Genomic DNA, 26,873 nt, shown 5'->3' with positions numbered 1-26,873 from the left:
CTCCTCCAGGGTACCCCGGCCAGGGGTGACTAGTTGGGGATTTAATGCCACGGCCGCAGGGACCTATATAAAAGTGTCCCCCGGCTGTGGCATTATCTCTCTGACTAGTGGAGCCCGGTGCTGGTGATAAAAATACGGGGGACCCCTACGTCTTTTGTCCCCCGTATTTTTTGCACCAGGACCAGGCGCAGAGCCCGAAGCTGGTTGTTAAAATACGGGGAAATCCCTGTCATTTTGTTCCCGTATTTTTACAACCAGGACCGGCTCAAAGAGCCCGAGGCTGGTTATGCTTAGGAGGGGGGACCCCACGCAATTTTTTTCAGGATTTATTTAACACTTTTGTGCTGTCCATGAAGTCGAATCCAGACCGCCCACTATTCGTCAATTGGTCCGTTTTTCGACAGCGGGACTGTCGAATCCGTTATTTATTGAATATGTCGAATTCGGGCCCCGGCTGGAGGGTTTCGCCTGTCGAATTGTGTCGAATCCAAAAATGGTCGAATTCACGCCGGAATTCGACCGCAATTGAATATACCCCATAATATCCTGATGAGGCTTTTAGACAAATGAATGAGACCCCCCCCGTCCTCCTTCCATGGTTCAGTGCTCATTTACCCCAGCTACATACAGGCACACTAGGCAGTTGCCTAGGGCAGTGCCATTCAGGGGAAGATCAGAGAGGATTATGCATTCATTTTTCCTTGTAATTTCTAATTTTAGGCCTTCTTGGTCTTTACTAACCACCTACTGCCAGTGGTAAGAACAGAAAAGGGTGTTGGAGAGAGGAACACTTCCAGATCATTTTTAGGGACACTTGCTGGTGACACCTCAGCATGTCATGCACAATGACATCTGGGTGTACTGCATATCTCTTTGTGACCTACTTGCTGAACTTGATTGGAATTACATTTTTGCGATTTCAAATCCACATTCTTAAATATGCCGGGTGGGGTGGAGATTAGCAGGTTCTAAAGCAAATTTTTGCACCTGGGCCCACCACTTAAAAGTTCCGCAGCTGGCCCCGGTAGTTAACACTATTGGCTACAGGCTTCACTATACAATATTTTCCAGTAGAGGGATCCTTACCGTGCCAGCATCTTCAAGAAGTCAAGTGGTCGCATTAGCAGTCACTTCCCTTCTAACAAATCGCAGGGAGAGGCTCATATAGAAAAAGTGATGATTAATAAATATATCCTTAAATGTGGTCATGACCAGCTGCACAAAACATGTTGGAACATGTGAACGGACAGTGAGACACATTAGGAAATTAATATGGGATTAGCTAATTTCAAACTGTTTTTAAGGAATTAGGGAGTAGGGACCTGATTTATCAAACACTAATTGACAGTAATTTAATGTATATTTAAAAATAACATGGATGGACCATGACTCACAGTGAGAACTTCTTATCAGCCGTAAGAATGGCAGAGAGAGACAAGCTTCTACACTAGACTTCTACCCCCAAATGTCTCTCCCACCTCTGCTGTTGCTTCAGTCACTGGCAGTGGCAGATTTTACCTATGGGCAGCAGGACAGACCCCCACCCTTAAGGTACAATCCGCCACTCAGCTAAGTATCGGTGAAGTCAGATGCAGTCCGTGACAGCACCTGCTTCACTGTGACTGGCAGTGCCTTTCTATTGGAAGGCCTACCTGTCAGTCATAGACACACAAGGCAGTCCCATTGGGAGGTGTTTCCTGCTCCGGGACTGCCAGACCGATCTTGATAAGCCGAGAGCTGGATTTCTGTAGGAAGCCACTCCCTGCTTTTGGGGCAGCCCTGCTATGGGCTGCAGTCGGTGCAGCCCATAGAAGCCAGGGGTTTGCGCCAGTCATGGCACCTGCCAGATCTATTGCACAGGTGCCAGAACCTGGGGACTGGCTGCCTCCTCTCCGTGCACAGAGGTAGTGGCAGTTCCCCTACCAAACATACGTAGGAGCCGCCACTTGTCACTAGCCACTCATCTCATGGTGAGTGATGAACAGTGCTTGTTCTGCGACTGGGTGTGGGTCATGTATTATAGAGCTGTATAAATATATCTGGAAAAGTGTATGCTCAACTAAATAGGTATTTCTATATTCTATAAATGATAGATGTTCCTCTATCTATACCTATAGAATGTACTTGATAAATGCTAGAAGTTTATTGGTTGTTATGGGCATTTTCTGTACTTCTTCATTCTTAAGAAGATTTAATACATTTCCTCCCCAGTCCCCCTGACATAACAGCCTGTTGAAAGGGGAGTGAGAAGGGGTAAATGGTGTACCATGCGTCTCAGCTTAAAGTTACGGGTTGTTGTTTTTTGTTTGGTTTTTTTTTTTGGGGGGGGGGGGGGGGGGGGGGTTAACTGTATTGCATTTCATTAGCATAGCCAGCTTTTAAAGATCTGTTCCTAGAAATGCTTCCATGTTACAATTTTATGCCTGTCTAACCTTCTATCACATTAGAGCCACTCAGGGGGGACGTACAATTAGCCCTGGTAATTTACCAGGGCTAATTGTCCCGCTGGGGGCTATCCTATTACCCCCGATAAGCCAGCACGAGTGGCGGCTTATCGGGGGTTACCTGATGCTGCACCAGGTGACGGCTGCTGACAGCTCCTGACATGGGCGCTCCCCGTCAAGTGACCACTGCTGGGGGCGAGAGAGAGGGAGGGGGGGGGGGGGTGCTGTCACGGCGCTGCCCTGGCTTTTCCCCTGGGGGTCACCGTCCGAGTGGCAGCTTCTGGGCCACGGCGCCATTCCTGCAGTCGATGCCTGCTGCTGCTGCAGCGGGCATGGGACACTGCAGGTTGTCCCGGTCATCAGGGATTTTGTTTCGCCTGCCTGAGAAACCAAATCCCCAGAAACAGCCCCGCTTTCGTGCGAAAACAAGGCTGTTTCTACTGAAAACACACAGGTTTCACTGAATCTGTGTGTTTTCAGGAGAAAGGGCATTTTTTTTTTACAGGCGATCAATCTGGATAGCCTGTAAAGAAAAATCGGTGAAACATTGGGAAAAAACGCGAAAAACATAAGTTTTTCGGACCAAATGTTTTACCGGGGCTAATAGGATATCCCCCTATGGCATGGCAAAAAAAATAAAAAATTCTCTTAAAAATTGGAATTTAGAATGTACTAGCTGGAGTACCCGGCGTTGCCCGGGATTTTAAGAATGTTTTTTACAAACCTTAATTTAAATATTAAACACACAGTATAAATAACAATACGCTCGTATGTAAAATTTCACGATCTTCGCTTGTAAACTATGTATTTGTATAAAAAGACAGAAGGGCAGAAGCACAATTTTTTGCTTTTATATATTACATAAGTACCTAGATAGATCCTCCTTCCCCAAACACTCCACAGTTTCTTATATAGCACAGCACATTATGTATCTCCTGATATACTCTGTGCTGCTGGGGGACCGTGCTACTTCCACTATATAACTCTGTGTGTGGGTTCGTGCTACCTCCAGTCCCCTCCTCACATCATGTCACTGCCCCTGTCACAGGTTCCCGACTGTCGGGATCCCGGCGCACAGTATACCGGCGCTGGAATCCCGACAGCCGGCAGCCCGGCTGCCGGCATACCATACCACACCCATCACATGCAGCCCTGTCATCACTGACATATCATGCATGTCCTGATATAGTCTGTGCTGCTGGCCCACCCCTAGGGGTGCTAGTGGTGTGTTACACTCTGTGAACAAACACTGTGGGGGTAAGTAATATGTGTCGCAAGTTTGGTGTAAATTGGTCCAGGCATTCCAGAGTTATGCTGTCTGCTGAAAAACTCTGTGCTGCTGCCTCAACCCTAGGGGTGCCTTACCCCCACAGTGTTTGTTCCCAGCTTATAAATCATATGTGTACCTAGTTTGTTGTAAATTAGTGTAGGCATTCTGGAGTTATGCTGCCTCCTGTAATCCTCTGTGCTGCTGTCCCACCCTTAGGGGTGTCTAACCCCCACAGAGTTTCTTCCTAGATTGTAAATCAGATGTGTACCAAGTTTGGTGTAAATTGCTCCAGGCCTTTCACAGTTATGCTGTCTGCTGACATACTTTCTGCTGCTGTCCCAGCCCTAGGGGTGCTAGGGGTGTATGACCTGTTTGTTTCCCGAATGTAAGTCATATGTGTACCCAGTTTGTTGTAAATTGGTCTAGCCATTCGGGAGTTATGCTGTCTCCTGAAAAACTCTGTGCCGCTGTTCCACCCCTAGGAGTGCTATGGGTGTCTGAACCCCACAGTGTTGTTTTCCCGAAGTGTAAGTCATATGTGTACCCAGTTTTTTGTAAACTGGTCTAGCCATTCGGGAGTTATGCTGCCTGTCTCCTGAAAAACTCTGTGCCACTGTTCCACCCCTAGGGATGCTAGGGGTGTCTAACCCCCAGAGAGTTTGTTCCAAGATTGTAAGTCAGATGTGTACCAAGTTTGGTGTAAATTGCTGCAGGCATTCCAGAGTTATGCTGTCTGCTGACATACTCTGTGCTGCTACCCCACCCCTAGGGTTGCAAGTGGTGTCTGACCCCCACAGTGTTTGTTTCCAGAGTGTAAGTCATATGTGTACCAATTTTTAGTACATTGCTCCTGCAATTCCGGAGTTATGCTGTCTCCTGATATACTCTGTGCTGCTGTCTGCCCCCCTAGGGGTGCTAGGGATTTCAAATTGTTTTAGTTGCCTCCGCCATGTTTTAATACGCTTGCATGTCCAATTTCACGATCTTCACTTGTAAACTGTGGATTTGTATAGAAATACAATACAGAATGACAGAAGGACAAATTTTTATTTTTATAGATTAGATTAATTTAATGAATGCAGTAATCATATGCAGACATTAACGGCCTCTTAAATAATGATTATGGAAGCATTGCTTTTACTCAAAAATACAAAATTTCAGGGACAGCATTGAATTTTATTAATTGTTAAATAGTATCACTGAACACTGCACCGCAAATGTAGCTGTCATTTTATTGATTACTTGCACTTTATGTAAAGGATACCAAAAAAATGCATTGTCTCAAAATGTTTACATCAAGTAACGATCTCTCATAATCAAACTCGCACAGCGGATGAATAAACAAGTCCTTCAATCACATTCCTATTACAATATTTCCTGCAAAACCTGAAACATCCACCCCCAATTCCAACAAGAAATAAGCCCAATGGAGTTGATGTTGTCATCTCCAATTAGCGTGATTAAAGTGTGGCAGAGTTAATGAAAAGAAGATAGGGAATCTTTTTACCGAGTATGTATATATTTACTGTACATGAATTGTCTTTGCAAAATGTACTGATAACATGTAGCATAAATGGAGTCAGCATACCGATAGTCAGGATTCCCTCTGACACAATACCGCCACCGGGATCCCGACAGGGCCACCATACCGGCGAGGTAGGTGATTCCCCCACTATGGGTGTCCACGACACCCATAGAGGGAGAATAGAACCTGTGCAAGCATAGCTTGCCACCGAGCCCGCAAGAGCCTTCGTTGCGCTTGCCCCCCCTGCCGGCATTCCGCCGCTCAGGATGCCAATGCCGGGATCCTAACGTTCGGCATCCCAGGTGTAATGTATTGCTGTGGACAGATCATCATGTTTGGTGCACTCTTTAAAAACTTTTTGGGTGAGTTGCATTCAAGGTCAGAGAGCTGCGTCCATGGGGCGTGTAGAATAACTTCACTCGTGACCGTAGTACCCCCATGCTACTTATGGTGCCCACATACAGTGCAATTCTCGCATGCTATATGACCTTTTTAGTTCAAATAGCATCGCATCTAGTTCAAATCGCACTGTGTGTATTGTCCCCTGTGATGCGATGCGATACGCGCTCCCGTCTAGACCATATCTCAAGTCAAAATAGTATGTGCAGGCAGGTATTTTTGTACTACATCGCATATAGTACATTGTAGTGTGTTCAAAATCAGATGTAGTTCAAATAGTATACCCCACGTAGTCCAAATCGCATAGCACACATTGTATAGGCTCAAATCGCACCTAGCACAAATAGCACCGTGTATGGGCACCATAAGTGTTTCCACCATGAGCCTGTATATGACCATGTGGAGGATCAGGGGCAAACGCAGGATTTACTGAGGGGGGTTTCCGTGGGGGCGTGTGTGTGTATGTATATATGTATTATATATCAGTATGACAAAAAGTAGGCAGTGGCACTCACTGTAGATGTTGCTCAATGCCAAGGTGCCCTCCTTAAATGTAATAGGTGCAATGGTTCCCTGGGTGGAGGCTGGCGTGTCCCCCCTCCGTGCATTAGAAACCATGCGGCAATCAACGTGGCGTTGAAACATCGGTACACTATGCCTTTTGTACTTTAATACAATAATTTACTCACAAGGACTGCTGAGTGCTGCCTGGTTTCTACTGCACGGAGGGAGGGCATGCCAGCCTCCATCCACCCTGGGGACCATTGCACCACACACACACACGTTCATTACTACAAATACATACATACACACACACAGTTGTATGCATACCATTCCACCAGGCGCTGGGAGCAGACGGACAGCAGTGTGAGGACGGAGGGCAGACAGGCAGCAGCTCCCCCCTCCACACATTTCTTTAAGTAGAGAGCTATGGTAGCTCTCTGATGCTGCAGCAGCTCCACGGACGCGATGGCGGCTTTTTACTGAGATGGAGACAGCTGTGTCTCAGTCTCAAAAATAGAAGATTCAGCTCATCAGGGAGGGCGGGGGGTTTCCAGGTACTTGGAAACCCCCCCTGCGTGCGCCACTGAGGATGGGAACCCTTTTAAGACTATAAGAGGAATATTCAGTGGTGTAACTACATGGTGGCTAGACTGCCAAATGTCCAGTGCCCACAAGGTGAAGGGGACCCACCCCCCGAAATCAGTCACTAAATACGTGATTTGGTAATTCATATCTCACGCTACTATAATTTACTATTTAGTTCAATTAGAGATGTGACTTCTAATTAAATTATACAATGGTGACGCAGTAAGAGTACCAAACCTACATAATCATATCGGCTCTGCTTACAGGCTAAATGGTGAGGCAGCCGGGCAAGATGGTGTCAAAGCTTTGTAAGTGTCGGGTCCGCCTCAACTTACCCAGCTGCTAGTTGTTATTGTTGATGCCTGTGAAGATTTGACAGGACATTACCATCTCCTCATGAAAGTGCCTCCAAAAAATATGCAAGTGATAGTGAGAAATGAAAAAGGAGATAAGGAGGAAGAAAAGCACGCTAAACTCCCGGAAATCGCTGAGTTCTTTTTCTCCCACCTTAAGAGTTTGCCAGTAAAAAGGGGGGTTAGGGTACTGCGTTCGATGAGAAAGAGAAGGATTCTAAACCTAGGTTGCTGCTTGGAGTGGTGGAATCACTACCTATTCCACTGTTAGTCAGGATACATCAAAAGAGGGGTGTAATCCTAGCGCTACCATGGATAAAACACACAATACTAGTTTTAAAATAGGGTGTTTTTATTGTACACAATCACAAAACAGCGAAACTAAAGTGGCATTTGTGGAATTTCTAAGATCTATTCAGAAGTAAGTAAATGATGCAAGCCTAGACCAAACTAATGTTATTATTGGTTTTTAGAAATAATTTCTAGGTATAATTGCTATTTGCGGCGAGTTTTCCTAGTACTGGTAGACAAACTAATCCACAAACAAAAACAAATAACAAACATATATGTTCTCCCTCTTCCCTGGGTGCGCTCATTAACAGCTTTGGCCTTCAATACCACCTCTATGCTGATGACACACAACTCTACCTCTCCTCTCCTGATCTGTCCCCCTCTGTCCTCTCTCAGGTTTCCAGCTGCCTCTCTGCAATCTCCTCCTGGATGTCTGAGCGCTCTCTGAAGCTCAACATGGACAAAACTGAACTCATTATCTTTCCCCCAGCCAGAGCAACACCCCCTCCTACCAATATCTCCATCATTGTTGATAACACCATCATATCCCCCCGTTCCCCAACTCCGCTGCTTGGGCGTCACTCTTGACTCCTGCCTCTCCTTTGCACCCCACATCCAAGCTCTGGCGCAATCCTGTCGGTTCCAGCTATACAACATTGCTCGCATCAGGCCATTTCTTCCCCAGAGTGCAACTAAACTTATCATCCACTCACTGGTCATCTCACTGCTCAACTACTACAATGTTCCCCTCACTGGCCTCACTTGCTCCCCTCCAATCTGTCCTCAACTCCGCAGCTAGGCTTATTTCCTCTCCCGCCACTCCCCTTCGACAAAATCTACACTGGCTCCCATTCCCCTATAGCAGGGCTGGCCAAACCAGTCCTCGAGATCTACCAACAGTTCACATTTTCCAGACCACCAAGCTGGTGCACAGGTGTAGTCATTATTAGGTAAGATGTGCTGCATTCATTCCTAACTGACAATTCCACAGATCTCCAGGAGGCCTGGAAAACATGAACTGTTGGTAGATCTCGAGGACCGGTATGGTCAGCCCTGCCCTATAGAATCCTCTTCAAACTCCTCACCCTCACATACAAGGCCATCTCTAATTCCACTGCTCCCTACATCTCCAACCTCCTCTCCCTTCATACTCCCTCCCGCCCCCTACAGTTGGCCTATGACTGTCACCTCTACTCTGCCCTGGTCACTGCCTCCCATGCTCGAGTTCAAGATTTTGCCCTTGCCGCCCCCCGTCAGTGGAATGCGCTCTCCCGCTCCATTAGACTCTCCCCGACCTTGCAAAGCTTCAAACGGGCACTGAAAACCCACCTATTCATCACAGAACACCCTTCCGTTGCATAACCTAGTCCTGAGGCTGCTCCTCCATCCCCCTGCCTCATGCCTTGAACATCTCTGCTTTGCGTACATACTGCCATCAGGCTACCTTCCACTTGCTTGCACCTCATGTCATCTGTCTGTTGCCCCTTCCCACTAGATTGTTAGCTCTTCAGAGCAGGACCCTCTTTCCTCTTGTTGTCTAAGCCCTCTTCTCGACACATTTCACTCACAGCGCTCTCCTACTCAGCGACCATCTTTACCTGCTTTTTCTCCTGCTGGTAATGGCTCATCTCTATCTATGGCCGCTAGCCCCAAGTAGTACGATGATTACTCCCTCGCTACTTACATCTTAGCTGTATTATGTTTTGAGAATTGTGGTGCTCTTTATTACCTGTACTCTGTTTTTGTTATTTATTTACTGTAATGCTAAGTTTTGTCTCCCTGTACTGTCATTTGTACGGCGCTGCAAAACACTTGTGGCGCCTTATAAATAAAATTTAATAATAATAATATATAGAAAGGAAAAAAACTGCAGTAAAAATGATACTTTGGAGGTCTGGATGCCTGTTATTGGAATCACAAAGTGTTCCTTACTCCAAAGCTTGACCTCTAGTGCACAGTAATTAAAGTAAATTAAGTGTGATCACTTGAGGTGAATCAGAATAAATCAGTTCACAGTTATTAAGGTACATATGTGAGGGTGATGCGCTGTTTGCGTCTTACCCACTCCGTCACCGAGTGTAATTAAAACTTTATTTGTAAGTTTCCTGGTTGTAGTTCGTTGCCCCAAAGCCTATTAAGTGGTCGGTGTGCTTGTTCTGCAATGTCAGACCCTCATGCCGGAAAGTAAATGTTCATAGATAACACACGCTGCCAGTGAATGGATGTTGGGGTGGCTTGTGTGGAGGTGGGTGCTGGTAAAGACCTCTTGCGGTAAGTTGTCACGGCTTGTAGGGCTTCTCGGTCCTCCTGGCTGCAGAGATCGGTCTGGTTTGCTGGGTGTCTGCCGGCGGAGCTAACCAAGCAGACCGCTGAGTGCACTGATGCGGTTCTGTTTGGGATCAGTATTTCTGTAATCGACTAGTTTCACCTTGTGCAGGCTTCCTCAGGATTGCATAGAGTTTGCCTCCAAGCCTCTAGTAACACCACTGGGCATATTTAATTGGATGCATTCATTTTTTTACATGTGGTGTGTGAAATAATGGCCAATTGTAGGGTTTCTTCTATTCAAGTGGCTGTGAGAATTTTAGTCACAGTGATTTCAATAGGAATTAACACAGCTTTTTTTCATACAGTCCTTAAGTACAGTAGGTGCAAAGTAGGAGAGAATTGTTAATTTAAGGTAAAAATGTCAAGTCTTTCAGAACCTCTAGCATACCACTCCTAACGATTAGTTAGGCTAAAAATTACATGTTATTATTATTGGCATGAAATTCTGCAAAGTGCAGACTAATGAGTTAAAAGATGTGGGACAGGTATACGGAGGATTTGTATGGCTGGGACAGGTGTTTTAAACATTGCAGGAGGTAGATACATGTGTTTTTGTAAAGTGGCTAAAATGGCTAAAAAATAGCTAACAAGCATTTTAAGCACCCCAATAAATAAAATATTATTTTCTTAAAAATAGCTTTATATCATTATTTAAACAGAACAGACGTAACACCCCCCCCCCCCCCCCCCCCCGAAAAATCAGCCATTTAAAAGCAATTAAGTTCCAATTTCTATTTTATTGTTTGTGTGCGTGTGTGTGGGGGTGGGGGCGGGGGGTGGAGGATATACTGCCACAAAAATCAATTTACCACTTGAATATGCCCCTAAGTGTCTCTGAAAAAAAAAAAATTTCCCCCACTTGTCTTTCCTAGAAAAGACTATGCTACTAATTATTAAAAAAAAATAATAATAATAAAAAGATTGATATAATACACTTCAAAAAGATAGGGGCCGATAAAGCTCTCACTTTTCAGTCTTAATAATAATAATCATAATAATCATAATAATAATCATAATAATTATTAGTAATATTAAAAGCACTATTTATTGATTGTTATTTGTACTCTATCATCTGGTCTATCCGTAGGGTGAGGATCAAATTGAATACCCTAACTCGGACAGGTGACTCTGGTGGTTTGGCCCTTCCCTTGTCTAAGCTGTATTATCTGGCAACTCAATTAGCTCATATTGTGAAATGGATGAAAGACGAAACAGGTACAGCTCTGCCTTCCGTACTGGTGACGGTGTTCTTACCGGGAGTTATTGCCCCTGAACTTACTACTAAGTGGTAATGTCACTTAAATTAAAATACCGATAGTGAAAAAGGCAATATTGGTCTGGCAGCAAGCTGCTGTTACTCTCTTGGTGTAAGGTAGGGATCCTGACTCCCCTTTAGATGGTACTAAAGCTTTTGGGGAACTAAGTTACACCTGCGTGAGGTATACTTACGATTAGCCAAACATACCAAGACGGGGTATTTAAATCTTTTGATCAACTCCGCATACATTTTAATGTACCGAACACTTATTTTTTTCGTTACCTTCAGCTTAGGCATGCTTGAACTGCCCAATTTGCAATTACCCCTCTATGTATACAGGATTCGCATGTTAAGACATTGATGACCTCAATCGGTCATAGACATTTGGGGGTATATTCAAATGAAGTCGGATCCATTCCGACATTCATTTGTCGGAATGGATCTGACCTGGGCTATTCAATGACATCTCAATTTGATTTTTAAAAAAGTCGAATTGAGATGCGGGAGGGGAGACGAGGGAGAGCCGCGGGCAGACAAGGGAGAGCAGCGCTACAGCAGCGGCTATATAGCCGCTGCTGTAGTGCTGCTCTCACCCGTCTGCCCGCGGCTCTCCCCCGTCTCCCCCCACCCGTCTCTCTGCCTCTCCCCGTCCCTGCATCCCAGCCGCCGCTCACGGCAGCGTCCAGCCGGCTCCAGCAAGCGAAGTCTCGCTTGCTGGAGCCGGGTGGACGCCGCTGTGAGCGGCGGCTGTGACATCCTCCGGCGCGGCTCTCCCCATCCCCGGCACGGCTATCCCCATCTTCGGAGCTGCTCCCCTCAACTCCGACGCTGCTCTCACTGTCTCACTTCGACTTTTTTTAAAGTCGAATTGAGATGGTCGAAAAGGGGGCCAAAACCGTTTTTCGACACAAGCACGTGGATCGGCAGCTATTCCACCGATCCACGTGCTTTTCGACAAGTCAAATTTCTTGACTTGTCAAAAAATTTGGGGTAAGATTGAATAGGTCGGAACCACTTCCGACCTAAAAAAGTCGAAAACTGCCGTCTTTTCGACAGACGGCAGCTTTCGACTTCAATTGAATACACCCATTGATCTCCACGGTTTACTCAGCACTACTTCAGTCTTATCATAGAGATGATCTAATACACCTAAAATTAAAATTGGAATCTGACTTGGGCCCTCTGTCACAGGATATATAGGAAGTTGCTCTGGGTAGTCCATGTGTTTCCACTACCACAGTCCAGTTTCAGCAAATTCGACTCTCTATACTCCACAGGGTATATATCACACTTGAGCGTTTATTATGGATAGGGGGTAGACAAGACGTTAAATACCCGAAGTGTAGTTTGCCAGATGTTACGTTCTGGCACCTGTTGTGGACATTGCCCCACAGTCGCACTGTTCTGGAAAGCAGTCATTAGGATTATTACTGTGACTGGGATCCCTATGGATATCTGCACCCCTCAAGTGTGTATTTTGGCGGCCCTCGCTGATAATATTCTGGATATAAAAACACAGCATTATGTTATTAACTTGTGTACTTTGGCGGAAGTCTGTGTAGCTAGGCTATGGCCCCACTTCTAGTGATTGGATAACATTGGTTAATGAGGTAGTTGGCCATGAAAAATTTGTCTACCTCTCCAGGAGAGCGAAAACTAAATATCGTCCTGGGAACTATATGTAATCCTCCCCTGAGACAAGTGGGGATCTAATTTGTTAGGTTCACTGCTCTTTTCTTTGCCGTACACTGTAATTCGACAGCTGCAGCTATAGGTTCACTGACGATACCTGGCCATATTTCGGATACTGCATTTTCAACTATATATGTCCTAATGCCATACCTGCATAACCTATTGTCTTATCCCATCACTTCTTATGCTGTTAACTTGTACATGTACTTGCATGTTGATTACATGTTACTCTTCTGCTTGAGCCGACAGAATTGACACAACTTTGTTTTCTTTGTGTAATGTAAGGTTTATTTTTCTTGTCAGTTAATTGCAAAATCAATAAAAACTTATTGAATTAAAAAAAAGCACTATTTATCATTGGTGGGCAGTGGGCTGTTGCAATTTATGATACCAGGGTTCCTCTGTGAGCCCTGGCAAAGACTCCTCATCTCGGTGAGAAAAATGCTTAATGTTGCCAGTGGCAGGGCGGATATGCTATGTGCATGAGTGATTAAATCAAGGCTGATGTCGGAGAAACCTTGGCTGTCTCTGGCATTAAACCTTTGTTAAATAGCAAATATTGGGGATTTAGATCTGATCGTAGATGTGCTAAGTGTAGCACATCTATGATCAGTTTCTCAGACATGCGGGGGGACGCCCAGCACAGGGCTAGTCCGCCCCGCATGTCTACCCCCCCCCTGCACAGGTGCAAAAGCATCGCACGGCTGCTGGCAGGCCGCTACTCGCCGCGTCCCGGGTCGCAGCGGCTGCGTGTGACGTCACACTGCTGCGACCCCTCCCCCCAGCGGTCCCAGATACGCCTCCGTTGTCCAGACCACGCCCCACCAACGGATTTCTAACGCCGTCGGCATGCCCCCTCTCGCCCCGCGACCGCCTCTGCCTGTCAATTAGGCAGTGGCTATCGCAGCCCTGAGATGCTTTTACCATCTCACTGGGTTTTTGGGGTGCACGAGCGCAGTCCACAAAAAAATTCAGACTGTGATCGCTGCAGTGATGCAGTCTGAAATACCCCCATTGAGCGTTTACATTGGTGTTTATGCCAGCATTTTAGCTCTTCTCCTCTTGTTAAATAAACTCCCTAAATCCTTGTTCACAAACTCCCTAGATAGAAGATGATAAACTGTTTTTCAACTACATTTTTTTTTAAAGATGTTCTCTATGCAGCGTAAAAATACTGTGAATTACGATCAGTGTCTGATGTGCAAGCCTAGCCCCAAATGACGTCCGAGGTCACCCGGTTCCTCCTGCCTATCTGTCTACTAACTCAGGCGCAATGAATCTTCCTGCACTTTACAATAGATAATTACTGAACCTCCAATCTGCTAGACGGAAGTGGAGAGCAGCGCTACATAGCCGCTGCTGTAGTGCTGCTCTCACCCGTCTGCCCGCGGCTCTCCCCCGTCTCCCCCTACCCATCTCTCTGCCTCTCCCCGTCCCTGCATCCCTGCCGTCGCTCACGGCAGCGTCCAGCCGGCTCCAGCAAGCGAAGTTTCGCTTGCTGGAGCCGGGTGGACGCTGCTGTGAGCGGCGGCTGTGACATCCTCCGGCGCGGCTCTCCCCATCCCCGGCACGGCTATCCCCATCTTCGGAGCTGCTCCCCTCATCTCCGGCGCTGCTCTCACTGTCTCACTTCGACTTTTTTTAAAGTCGAATTGAGATGGTCGAAAAGGGGGCCAAAACCGTTTTTCGACACAAGCACGTGGATCGGCAGCTATTCCACCGATCCACGTGCTTTTCGACAAGTCAAATTTCTTGACTTGTCAAAAAATTTGGGGTAAGATTGAATAGGTCGGAACCACTTCCGACCTAAAAAAGTCGAAAACTGCCGTCTTTTCGACAGACGGCAGCTTTCGACTTCAATTGAATACACCCATTGATCTCCACGGTTTACTCAGCACTACTTCAGTCTTATCATAGAGATGATCTAATACACCTAAAATTAAAATTGGAATCTGACTTGGGCCCTCTGTCACAGGATATATAGGAAGTTGCTCTGGGTAGTCCATGTGTTTCCACTACCACAGTCCAGTTTCAGCAAATTCGACTCTCTATACTCCACAGGGTATATATCACACTTGAGCGTTTATTATGGATAGGGGGTAGACAAGACGTTAAATACCCGAAGTGTAGTTTGCCAGATGTTACGTTCTGGCACCTGTTGTGGACATTGCCCCACAGTCGCACTGTTCTGGAAAGCAGTCATTAGGATTATTACTGTGACTGGGATCCCTATGGATATCTGCACCCCTCAAGTGTGTATTTTGGCGGCCCTCGCTGATAATATTCTGGATATAAAAACACAGCATTATGTTATTAACTTGTGTACTTTGGCGGAAGTCTGTGTAGCTAGGCTATGGCCCCACTTCTAGTGATTGGATAACATTGGTTAATGAGGTAGTTGGCCATGAAAAATTTGTCTACCTCTCCAGGAGAGCGAAAACTAAATATCGTCCTGGGAACTATATGTAATCCTCCCCTGAGACAAGTGGGGATCTAATTTGTTAGGTTCACTGCTCTTTTCTTTGCCGTACACTGTAATTCGACAGCTGCAGCTATAGGTTCACTGACGATACCTGGCCATATTTCGGATACTGCATTTTCAACTATATATGTCCTAATGCCATACCGGCATAACCTATTGTCTTATCCCATCACTTCTTATGCTGTTAACTTGTACATGTACTTGCATGTTGATTACATGTTACTCTTCTGCTTGAGCCGACAGAATTGACACAACTTTGTTTTCTTTGTGTAATGTAAGGTTTATTTTTCTTGTCAGTTAATTGCAAAATCAATAAAAACTTATTGAATTAAAAAAAAAGCACTATTTATCATTGGTGGGCAGTGGGCTGTTGCAATTTATGATACCAGGGTTCCTCTGTGAGCCCTGGCAAAGACTCCTCATCTCGGTGAGAAAAATGCTTAATGTTGCCAGTGGCAGGGCGGATATGCTATGTGCATGAGTGATTAAATCAAGGCTGATGTCGGAGAAACCTTGGCTGTCTCTGGCATTAAACCTTTGTTAAATAGCAAATATTGGGGATTTAGATCTGATCGTAGATGTGCTAAGTTTAGCACATCTATGATCAGTTTCTCAGACATGCGGGGGGACGCCCAGCACAGGGCTAGTCCGCCCCGCATGTCTACCCCCCCTCCCCCCCTGCACAGGTGCAAAAGCATCGCACGGCTGCTGGCAGGCCGCTACTCGCCGCGTCCCGGGTCGCAGCGGCTGCGTGTGACGTCACACTGCTGCGACCCCTCCCCCCAGCGGTCCCAGATACGCCTCCGTTGTCCAGACCACGCCCCACCAACGGATTTCTAACGCCGTCGGCATGCCCCCTCTCGCCCCGCGACCGCCTCTGCCTGTCAATTAGGCAGTGGCTATCACAGCCCTGAGATGCTTTTACCATCTCACTGGGTTTTTGGGGTGCACGAGCGCAGTCCACAAAAAAATTCAGACTGTGATCGCTGCAGTGATGCAGTCTGAAATACCCCCATTGAGCGTTTACATTGGTGTTTATGCCAGCATTTTAGCTCTTCTCCTCTTGTTAAATAAACTCCCTAAATCCTTGTTCACAAACTCCCTAGATAGAAGATGATAAACTGTTTTTCAACTACATTTTTTTTTAAAGATGTTCTCTATGCAGCGTAAAAATACTGTGAATTACGATCAGTGTCTGATGTGCAAGCCTAGCCCCAAATGACGTCCGAGGTCACCCGGTTCCTCCTGCCTATCTGTCTACTAACTCAGGCGCAATGAATCTTCCTGCACTTTACAATAGATAATTACTGAACCTCCAATCTGCTAGACGGAAGTGGAGGCTACTTGTGTAGGCATTCAAATTAAACGGTGAAAGCTTTTAATTAAAAAGAATAAATCACAGGAAAACATTTCAATCTGAGCAGGGAACATGAGAGGCAGTGACATGAATAAGTGAATTGTAAGAAATTCTTGGGCGTACAGTGGTTTTTAATGGCTGCCTTTGGGACCAGATTAATTACATGCGGAGGTCAGAAATGGACATGTATTCACTTACTTGTGTTAAGCTATTTATATGCAATTGAAACATACAAGTTATGAATTAAGCAATGAGAACCGATTAGGTGCCAGAAGACTAGAATATTGTGTGTTTATTTTATCTTTCGCCTTGCTCAGAAGTTTGGACACACGCAGTACAGAAATGCAATATATGGGGTGTGCTTCCTGTAGGCTGGGAAAAGCAATTACTAATAGGTAAGAAGACAGCCACTCCGTAAATGTGCTAAGATGTGAACAAATCTTGGCTGACTAATTATTATTATTATTGGAGAGATTTTTCCAGTGAGATTATCATGAAGAATTGAGGACAAAAATTGTATGCACTGCACATAGCAAAACTATTTCTGTAAAGCAGAATGCAGTTACAGCCAAATCTAGTTTACATTATGAAATATACACAGTCAAGTCCTACATTTGATGTCGGCAGCGCGTAGCCCATGAAGTACATCACGTGACATGTGCTGGCTTGGTGGGTATATAAGGTGTGCGATAGGCCGTCTGCACACATATCATTTGTTGATGCCATGGGTTAAAGGGATGATTATCTGCTTTCAGGCCAAGGGTGGCAGTATTTCTGAAACAGTGCATTGCGTGAACTGTTCGCGTGGTGCTGTGGTGAGGGTGTATTGTGACTGGACAAATGGCACCATTGCGAATAACCGACATGGAAACTGCGGAGCACCACGTGCCACTGATGTGAGAGATAAAGAAGGTGCGTGAGGGCGGACTGACGCTACAGTTGAGCAAATCCCCATCAAAATGAACTTAGGGGCTACCAGATGTGTGTCTAAAATGACATTTCAGTGAACCCTGCTGCGTATATGGGTCTCCAAATCAAACTGATGGTCACTGCACCTATGCTAATGAAGGTGCATCAATGGAAAAAAGGCTTCAATTTGCACGGCCGTATCGGAATTGAACCTCCGCTGATTGGTGAAGGGTTGCCTTCTGCAATGAGTCACATTTTCTTCATCGAACGGATGGGCGTTGGTGTGTCAGGCGAGAAACATCGGAGAACAAACACCCTGCAACCACTGCTGGAAGAGCATGAGCTGGTGGTGGCAACGTTATTGTCTGGGGAATGTTTCTGTGCCATTCTCTGGGCTTACTCATCCATGTGGAAAGCACTCTCGACCAATTTGGTTATGAGTCTAGTACACCCATGCATGCTGAGTGTATTCCCTGGGGCGGATGGGGTCTTCCAGTAAAGTAATGTGACATGTCACATGGCTACAAATGTCCAACAGTGGTTGGACGAGCATGACCAAGACTTCAAAGTACTTCTCTTGCCCCCTTATTCTCCGGACTTGAACCCAATTGAGCATCTGTGGGATCACCTCGATCGTTGTATTCACTCTATGGATCCTCCGCCACGCGCCCTCCAGCAGCTGTGGGATGCACTGCAGTCAGCATGGCTTCAGATACCTGTGCGAACCTACCAGCACCTTATTGAGTCCCTACCAGCCCGTCTAGCTGCTGTCCGTGCTGCACACGGTGGTTACTCTGGCTATTAGCTGGTGGCCATAATAATTTGACTCAACCATGACCAACTGGTGCCGCAGCACATTTAAAGTGGTGCCACAGCCTGGTGGTCTAGTCTGGTCCTGACTCGGATACATGGATACAATATACAGGCATTTACACAGAGGGCTGCCAGCTCCGGCTATGTCCTCTCCATTCTCTGTGCTGCTTCCTCCACACCTCAACAGAGTTAGAGTCCCATCTCCAGGACCCTGGTAGTCAGGGGCGGAACTAGTGGCAAAGCATTGCACAGAAGCCGGTGGCTTTATAATGAGTCACACTCACTCATTATTACACTACAGTTTTGTTTTATGGCCATAAGTGATCGATCACAGCACCAGCATCCAGTAGCATGATGCGAGGGCCGAGGAGCACAAGATAAAAAGGTTGGTCAGAGATATTTTTGATGGGAGAGCAGTGTAGGGATGTTTTGTGCAGGGGGGGGGGGGGTCGCCTTTGCCTGGGCGGAGATCTGTGTGAGATGTGATATGTCCTACGGGCGGGAAGATCTGTGTGAGGGAGGGATCATATGTGCCAAAGGGAGATCTGTGTGGGAGGGGTATATTCTGTGCAGGGGATCAATTTGATCTATGGAGAGATCTGTGTGAGGGGAGGGATTTGTGCTAGGGGGAGAGCTGCAGACGTAGCCAGTCTCATAGTTGCCGCGATGCGTACAATGAGACACTGGTGTGACTAGGTGCAGCCGCAGAGAGCCTGACTGCATCTGTATGTGTGAATGGCAGTGCTGTTTGATGGGGTGGGATCTATGCGACTAGGAGAGCAGAGTATGTAGTTATATACACAGTAATACTGGGCCCCAAACCAGTATTCTTGCCTATGGCCCCGTAACCTGGGCCCATGCTGTTCTGGCATATGCGTGGCTTTCGGGCTGATGTATCAAGGTGTTTACGCAGTAATTTTCCACACTAAGCATGCTTATTGCAATATTTTGTTTTCGGTCTTATATAACAAACTGTTATCTCTTTTTTTTGGAGTGGGGGAGATAAAAATCTAGTTTTCTTGTATCGCAAAAAGCATTCCAGACCCATTGGAGTCTACTGAATGTGATATAAATCCTATGTATCAAATAATCCAAGCAGATTTTTTTTCCGGAAGACTTGATATAATATTTAACTGTAGCTGTAGAAGGCATTAAATGCTTTTTTATTTAGTTTCATTATTCTTTATTTTATTTTTAGCAATTGTCTATTATATATGGCACATTGTTTACTTTTTTTTATAGCTGTTATATATATAATTTTTTTTTTTCATGAGAAAAATTTTTTAGACCTCTGCAGCGTCCTCCTTGTACTACTCACAGAATGGGACAGGCATGAGACAGGCCCACTTTTCCCTCTGGCACTAAAGCAGTAAAAATATCAAATAAAAATAACCCAAAGCTGTTACTGAAAACGTTACTAAAGTGCATTCCATTAAAACAGATATTTTTATACATATACAAAGAGACCTAAAGCTTACAATCTGATTCTGGTAATAAGGTACCACAGTAAACTCTGAATATGAAGGGACTGCAGGAGAATTCTATGGTTTCTCAGCGGTAACGCATTTCATAAATTGGTTCGTAGCGCAGAAAAAGGGGTTAGGGGTTTAGTTACTAACCAGTCATATCTGACACGTGTGGCCAGAAGGATAATTAAATGAGGACACATTTGCACTTTGGGAGAATATTAGGAACCAGAGATTAACAAACGTAAATTTTGGATTTTATTATGTGATTCGGTATATTATGTCTCCACTCAACATATTCACATTCATTAGGTCGACATGAGAATGCTGACATGGTTTTTATGTCAACATTGAAAATGTGGAGATGGTTGGACTGTTGACAGTGTCTTTTTACTGTGAGTTTGTTGCTAACCCTAATGTAAAAGTTGACATTATATATGATGGTTGCCGTAGTGACGGCATCCCTTATTGTGATACTTACAATATCTATTTACTTTTACAAGCTGAACTTTGAAGTGGCGTTTTTACTTTGGCGGTCATACACATTACCATCTCCTCTTAAAATTCGGCAAATAGTTGCACAGATTGTCTATTTTTAAAGCGGCAATTATTTACATGGCAAAACGAAGTTGGTTTCGTGGTGTAAATGATTGCCGCTTTAAAAATCCATCCAGGCTTGCACAAAATCTCGGACTTCCTGCTTCTTTATTTAGCCCATTGTCTGTTATCGCTACCATATCCATGAGCGTTGCAAATGATACAATCATTATTAGTTACACCTGTACCTGGAATTCTCTTAAGTAAAGAAACAACATCCAACTTAGATTCCAAAAATGTCTTAATTCATTTAAACCTTAATATTAACTATTTGTGTTTATAGGTTTATACCGACAGATAGATATAAACCAAGTAATGCTAATGCAAAGAGCTGTAAGGATAATTAAGACCTGAGCACAGGGACGGTTTCTAGAGGTCCTCTGGGCATCTTGACGAGGCGTGATGTTTGCAGAAAGTGCCCATGCGTAGAGAATGCATTCAACAAAAAGATTAATGAACCCTAACAGTTGATCTTCAGAGACACAATGCCTATAACTCAGGTTTCCCATGTAATGCAAGGAGGAGGATACCACGGAGATTTCTCTATGAAGAGGTTGTGAAACAAATAAATATCTCCCTTGTGCTCATTCATTTTAAATATGTACCAAAGACTTCTGCCAAAATCTCTGCTTCTTACATACCGTAGATGGTGGAATGGTTCTGCCTTGACATGGGGCGTCTCAAGGGATGCTGGGAACACCGCTCCTTCCGCACCTAAAAAAAAATAAAAAAAAAAAAATGTCATGACCGATTTGATTCTCTAACCATGTACTTTTTCATACACAAGCTTTAACAACCATCAGAGACCTGGTGATAATTCCAACCTGCAAATGGCACAATAGGAGAACAAAGATGTCCAAGGTCCAGTGGCAGTTTTTACCTATGGGCTACAAGACTGCAGCCCCCCCCAGGTAAAATCCGCCACCCAGCTCAGTGTCAGTGAAGCCAGATGCCGTTTAGGAAGTATGGACTTGTTCCAGAGAGATTCTTTATCATTTCAGGACCTGACTTCTGTACCTAGCACCCATGACCGTTTATCGTAATCCCACCATGGCAAATTATCATCTGGGTAATATCCAGCTCTAGTAAACAAGAGAGAGAAGGGTCCCTGATAGACAATAACTGGTGAGCTGGTACTATCCTTATTCAGCAATCGTGTTCTGTTCCTTGGCTCTAAAGGGGCTGGAATCACCAGTCACTCACATAGGTCATTCATACAGGGTCATTGCTATAACTTTATGTCCTAATGTTATTCTACACTTATAGTCAAATAGTAGTAGTTTGAACAAAGCATCTCTCTGTTATACCTAAACTGACTACTCCTTGTATGACTGGCCCAAGCAAAATCTACTGTAGCTGTAACAGTGACACAGGAGAATGAATGTATGACTGACTTGTGATTCCAGCCCCATATAAAGATTCTCTCCACACTTCCTATATTGGTATACTGTGTGGCCAACACAAGCATAACCAGCTCAAGTACATCACATGGAGATTGATCAAAGATCTAACCCTGTATGTAATAACTATTAGGTGCAATCAACACACAATGGGAAGAATGAACAGCGCCTAATATTTAAGTCCATCCTGTTTGAAATGTGTTTATAATGGAATATTTATAAGGATAGAAGTAGATAATTGCAACATATTGTGTCACAACAGCATTACAAACATTTAATCCAGTTCAATGAGAAATACAGTACCTAGGGCTAAATGTAATAGCCTCTGAGTTGCCGGCATTATTCAGGTTGGATCATAATGGCATTAGCTACTCTTAGCAGTTTTGCATTACGATCCTTATCAATGCAGATGCAGGAGGAGGTGCATACCACCTCCTTCCTGCATACCAGTGCATATCACCTCATTCCTGCATTACACCTCCTTCCTGCATACTAGTGCATACCACCTCCTTCCTGCATACCAGTGCATATCACCTCTTTCCTGCATTACACCTCCTTCCTGCATACTAGTGCATATCACCTCCTTCCTGCATACCACCTCCTTCCTGCATACCAGTGCATACCACCTCCTTCCTGCATACCAGTGCATACCACCTCCTTCCTGCATACCACCTCCTTCCTGCATACCAGTGCATACCACCTCCTTCCTGCATACCACCTCCTTCCTGCATACCAGTGCATATCACCTCTTTCCTGCATTACACCTACTTCCTGCATACCAGTGCATACCACCTCCTTCCTGCATACCACCTCCTTCCTGCATACCAGTGCATACCACCTCCTTCCTGCATACCAGTGCATACCATCTCCTTCCTGCATACCATCTCCTTCCTGCACACCATCTCCTTCCTGTATACCACCTCCTTCCTGCATACCAGTGCATACCACCTCCTTCCTGCATACTAGTGCATATCACCTCTTTCCTGCATTACACCTCTTTCCTGCATACCAGTGCATACCATCTCCTTCCTGCACAACATCTCCTTCCTGTATACCACCTCCTTCCTGCATACCAGTGCATATCACCTCTATCCTGCATTACACCTCCTTCCTGCATACCAGTGCATACCACCTCCTTCCTGCATACCATCTCCTTACTGCATACCATCTCCTTCCTGCACACCATCTCCTTCCTGTATACACCTCCTTCCTGCATACCAGTGCATATCACCTCTATCCTGCATTACAACTCCTTCCTGCATACCAGTGCATATCACCTCAATCCTGCATTACACCTCCTTCCTGCATACCAGTGCATACCACCTCCTTCCTGCATACCAGTGCATATCACCTCTTTCCTGCATTACACCTCCTTCCTGCATACTAGTGCATACCACCTCCTTCCTGCATACCAGTGCATATCACCTCTTTCCTGCATTACACCTCCTTCCTGCATACTAGTGCATATCACCTCCTTCCTGCATACCACCTCCTTCCTGCATACCAGTGCATACCACCTCCTTCCTGCATACCAGTGCATACCATCTTCTTCCTGCATACCACCTCCTTCCTGCATACCACCTCCTTCCTGCATACCAGTGCATACCACCTCCTTCCTGCATACCAGTGCATATCACCTCATTCCTGCATTACACCTCCTTCCTGCATACTAGTGCATACCACCTCTTTCCTGCATACCAGTGCATATCACCTCTTTCCTGCATTACACCTCCTTCCTGCATACTAGTGCATATCACCTCCTTCCTGCATACCACCTCCTTCCTGCATACCAGTGCATACCACCTCCTTCCTGCATACCAGTGCATACCACCTCCTTCCTGCATACCACCTCCTTCCTGCATACCAGTGCATACCACCTCCTTCCTGCATACCACCTCCTTCCTGCATACCAGTGCATATCACCTCTTTCCTGCATTACACCTACTTCCTGCATACCAGTGCATACCACCTCCTTCCTGCATACCACCTCCTTCCTGCATACCAGTGCATACCACCTCCTTCCTGCATACCAGTGCATACCATCTCCTTCCTGCATACCATCTCCTTCCTGCACACCATCTCCTTCCTGTATACCACCTCCTTCCTGCATACCAGTGCATACCACCTCCTTCCTGCATACTAGTGCATATCACCTCTTTCCTGCATTACACCTCTTTCCTGCATACCAGTGCATACCATCTCCTTCCTGCACAACATCTCCTTCCTGTATACCACCTCCTTCCTGCATACCAGTGCATATCACCTCTATCCTGCATTACACCTCCTTCCTGCATACCAGTGCATACCACCTCCTTCCTGCATACCATCTCCTTACTGCATACCATCTCCTTCCTGCACACCATCTCCTTCCTGTATACACCTCCTTCCTGCATACCAGTGCATATCACCTCTATCCTGCATTACAACTCCTTCCTGCATACCAGTGCATATCACCTCAATCCTGCATTACACCTCCTTCCTGCATACCAGTGCATACCACCTCCTTCCTGCATACCAGTGCATATCACCTCTTTCCTGCATTACACCTCCTTCCTGCATACTAGTGCATACCACCTCCTTCCTGCATACCAGTGCATATCACCTCTTTCCTGCATTACACCTCCTTCCTGCATACTAGTGCATATCACCTCCTTCCTGCATACCACCTCCTTCCTGCATACCAGTGCATACCACCTCCTTCCTGCATACCAGTGCATACCATCTTCTTCCTGCATACCACCTCCTTCCTGCATACCACCTCCTTCCTGCATACCAGTGCATACCACCTCCTTCCTGCATACCAGTGCATATCACCTCTTTCCTGCATTACACCTACTTCCTGCATACCAGTGCATACCACCTCCTTCCTGCATACCACCTCCTTCCTGCATACCAGTGCATACCACCTCCTTCCTGCATACCAGTGCATACCATCTCCTTCCTGCATACAATCTCCTTCCTGCACACCATCTCCTTCCTGTATACCACCTCCTTCCTGCATACCAGTGCATACCACCTCCTTCCTGCATACTAGTGCATATCACATCTTTCCTGCATTACACCTCTTTCCTGCATACCAGTGCATACCATCTCCTTCCTGCACAACATCTCCTTCCTGTATACCACCTCCTTCCTGCATACCAGTGCATATTACCTCTATCCTGCATTACACCTCCTTCCTGCATACCAGTGCATACCACCTCCTTCCTGCATACCATCTCCTTACTGCATACCATCTCCTTCCTGCACACCATCTCCTTCCTGTATACACCTCCTTCCTGCATACCAGTGCATATCACCTCTATCCTGCATTACACCTCCTTCCTGCATACCAGTGCATATCACCTCAATCCTGCATTACACCTCCTTCCTGCATACCAGTGCATACCACCTCCTTCCTGCATACCAGTGCATATCACTTCTTTCCTGCATTACACCTCCTTCCTGCATACCAGTGCATACCACCTCCTTCCTGCATACCAGTGCATACCATCTCCTTCCTGCATACCATCTCCTTCCTGCATACCATCTCCTTCCTGTATACCACCTCCTTCCTGCATACCAGTGCATACCACCTCCTTCCTGCATACTAGTGCATATCACCTCTTTCCTGCATTACACCTCCTTCCTGCATACCAGTGCATATCACCTCAATCCTGCATTACACCTCCTTCCTGCATACCAGTGCATACCACCTCCTTCCTGCATACCAGTGCATATCACCTCTTTCCTGCATTACACCTCCTTCCTGCATACTAGTGCATACCACCTCCTTCCTGCATACCAGTGCATATCACCTCTTTCCTGCATTACACCTCCTTCCTGCATACTAGTGCATATCACCTCCTTCCTGCATACCACCTCCTTCCTGCATACCAGTGCATACCACCTCCTTCCTGCATACCAGTGCATACCATCTTCTTCCTGCATACCACCTCCTTCCTGCATACCACCTCCTTCCTGCATACCAGTGCATACCACCTCCTTCCTGCATACCAGTGCATATCACCTCTTTCCTGCATTACACCTACTTCCTGCATACCAGTGCATACCACCTCCTTCCTGCATACCACCTCCTTCCTGCATACCAGTGCATACCACCTCCTTCCTGCATACCAGTGCATACCATCTCCTTCCTGCATACAATCTCCTTCCTGCACACCATCTCCTTCCTGTATACCACCTCCTTCCTGCATACCAGTGCATACCACCTCCTTCCTGCATACTAGTGCATATCACCTCTTTCCTGCATTACACCTCTTTCCTGCATACCAGTGCATACCATCTCCTTCCTGCACAACATCTCCTTCCTGTATACCACCTCCTTCCTGCATACCAGTGCATATTACCTCTATCCTGCATTACACCTCCTTCCTGCATACCAGTGCATACCACCTCCTTCCTGCATACCATCTCCTTACTGCATACCATCTCCTTCCTGCACACCATCTCCTTCCTGTATACACCTCCTTCCTGCATACCAGTGCATATCACCTCTATCCTGCATTACACCTCCTTCCTGCATACCAGTGCATATCACCTCAATCCTGCATTACACCTCCTTCCTGCATACCAGTGCATACCACCTCCTTCCTGCATACCAGTGCATATCACTTCTTTCCTGCATTACACCTCCTTCCTGCATACCAGTGCATACCACCTCCTTCCTGCATACCAGTGCATACCATCTCCTTCCTGCATACCATCTCCTTCCTGCATACCATCTCCTTCCTGTATACCACCTCCTTCCTGCATACCAGTGCATACCACCTCCTTCCTGCATACTAGTGCATATCACCTCTTTCCTGCATTACACCTCCTTCCTGCATACCAGTGCATACCATCTCCTTCCTGCTTACCATCTCCTTCCTGTATACCACCTCCTTCCTGCATACCAGTGCATATCACCTCTATCCTGCATTACACCTCCTTCCTGCATACCAGTGCATACCACCTCCTTCCTGCATACCATCTCCTTACTGCATACCATCTCCTTCCTGCACACCATCTCCTTCCTGTATACCACCTCCTTCCTGCATACCAGTGCATATCACCTCTATCCTGCATTACACCTCCTTCCTGCATACCACCTCCTTCCTGCATACCATCTCCTTCCTGCATACCAGTACATAACATCTGCTTCCTGCATACCATCTCCTTCCTGCATACCACCTCCTTCCTGCATACCAGTGCATATCAC

The 26,873-nt window shown here is 45.9% G+C and overlaps 1 protein-coding gene across 1 annotated transcript in view; it reads right to left on the bottom strand.

The window, feature by feature from the left end:
- The window catches only part of SGCD (sarcoglycan delta), a 192,580-nt gene that overhangs the window by 24,029 nt on the left and 141,678 nt on the right, over nt 1-26,873 (bottom strand). Inside the window, exon 4 of the mRNA XM_063930051.1 lies at nt 20,915-20,987. Within this exon, the coding sequence (XP_063786121.1) occupies nt 20,915-20,987 (73 nt within the window). The remainder of the gene's footprint in view (nt 1-20,914; nt 20,988-26,873) is intronic.

This window comes from Pseudophryne corroboree, chromosome 6, assembly GCF_028390025.1.
Source record: "Pseudophryne corroboree isolate aPseCor3 chromosome 6, aPseCor3.hap2, whole genome shotgun sequence".
Classification (NCBI taxonomy): domain Eukaryota; kingdom Metazoa; phylum Chordata; class Amphibia; order Anura; family Myobatrachidae; genus Pseudophryne; species Pseudophryne corroboree.
The sequence above is the reverse complement of the archived record's forward strand: the minus strand, read 5'-3'. Positions and strand labels throughout refer to the sequence as shown.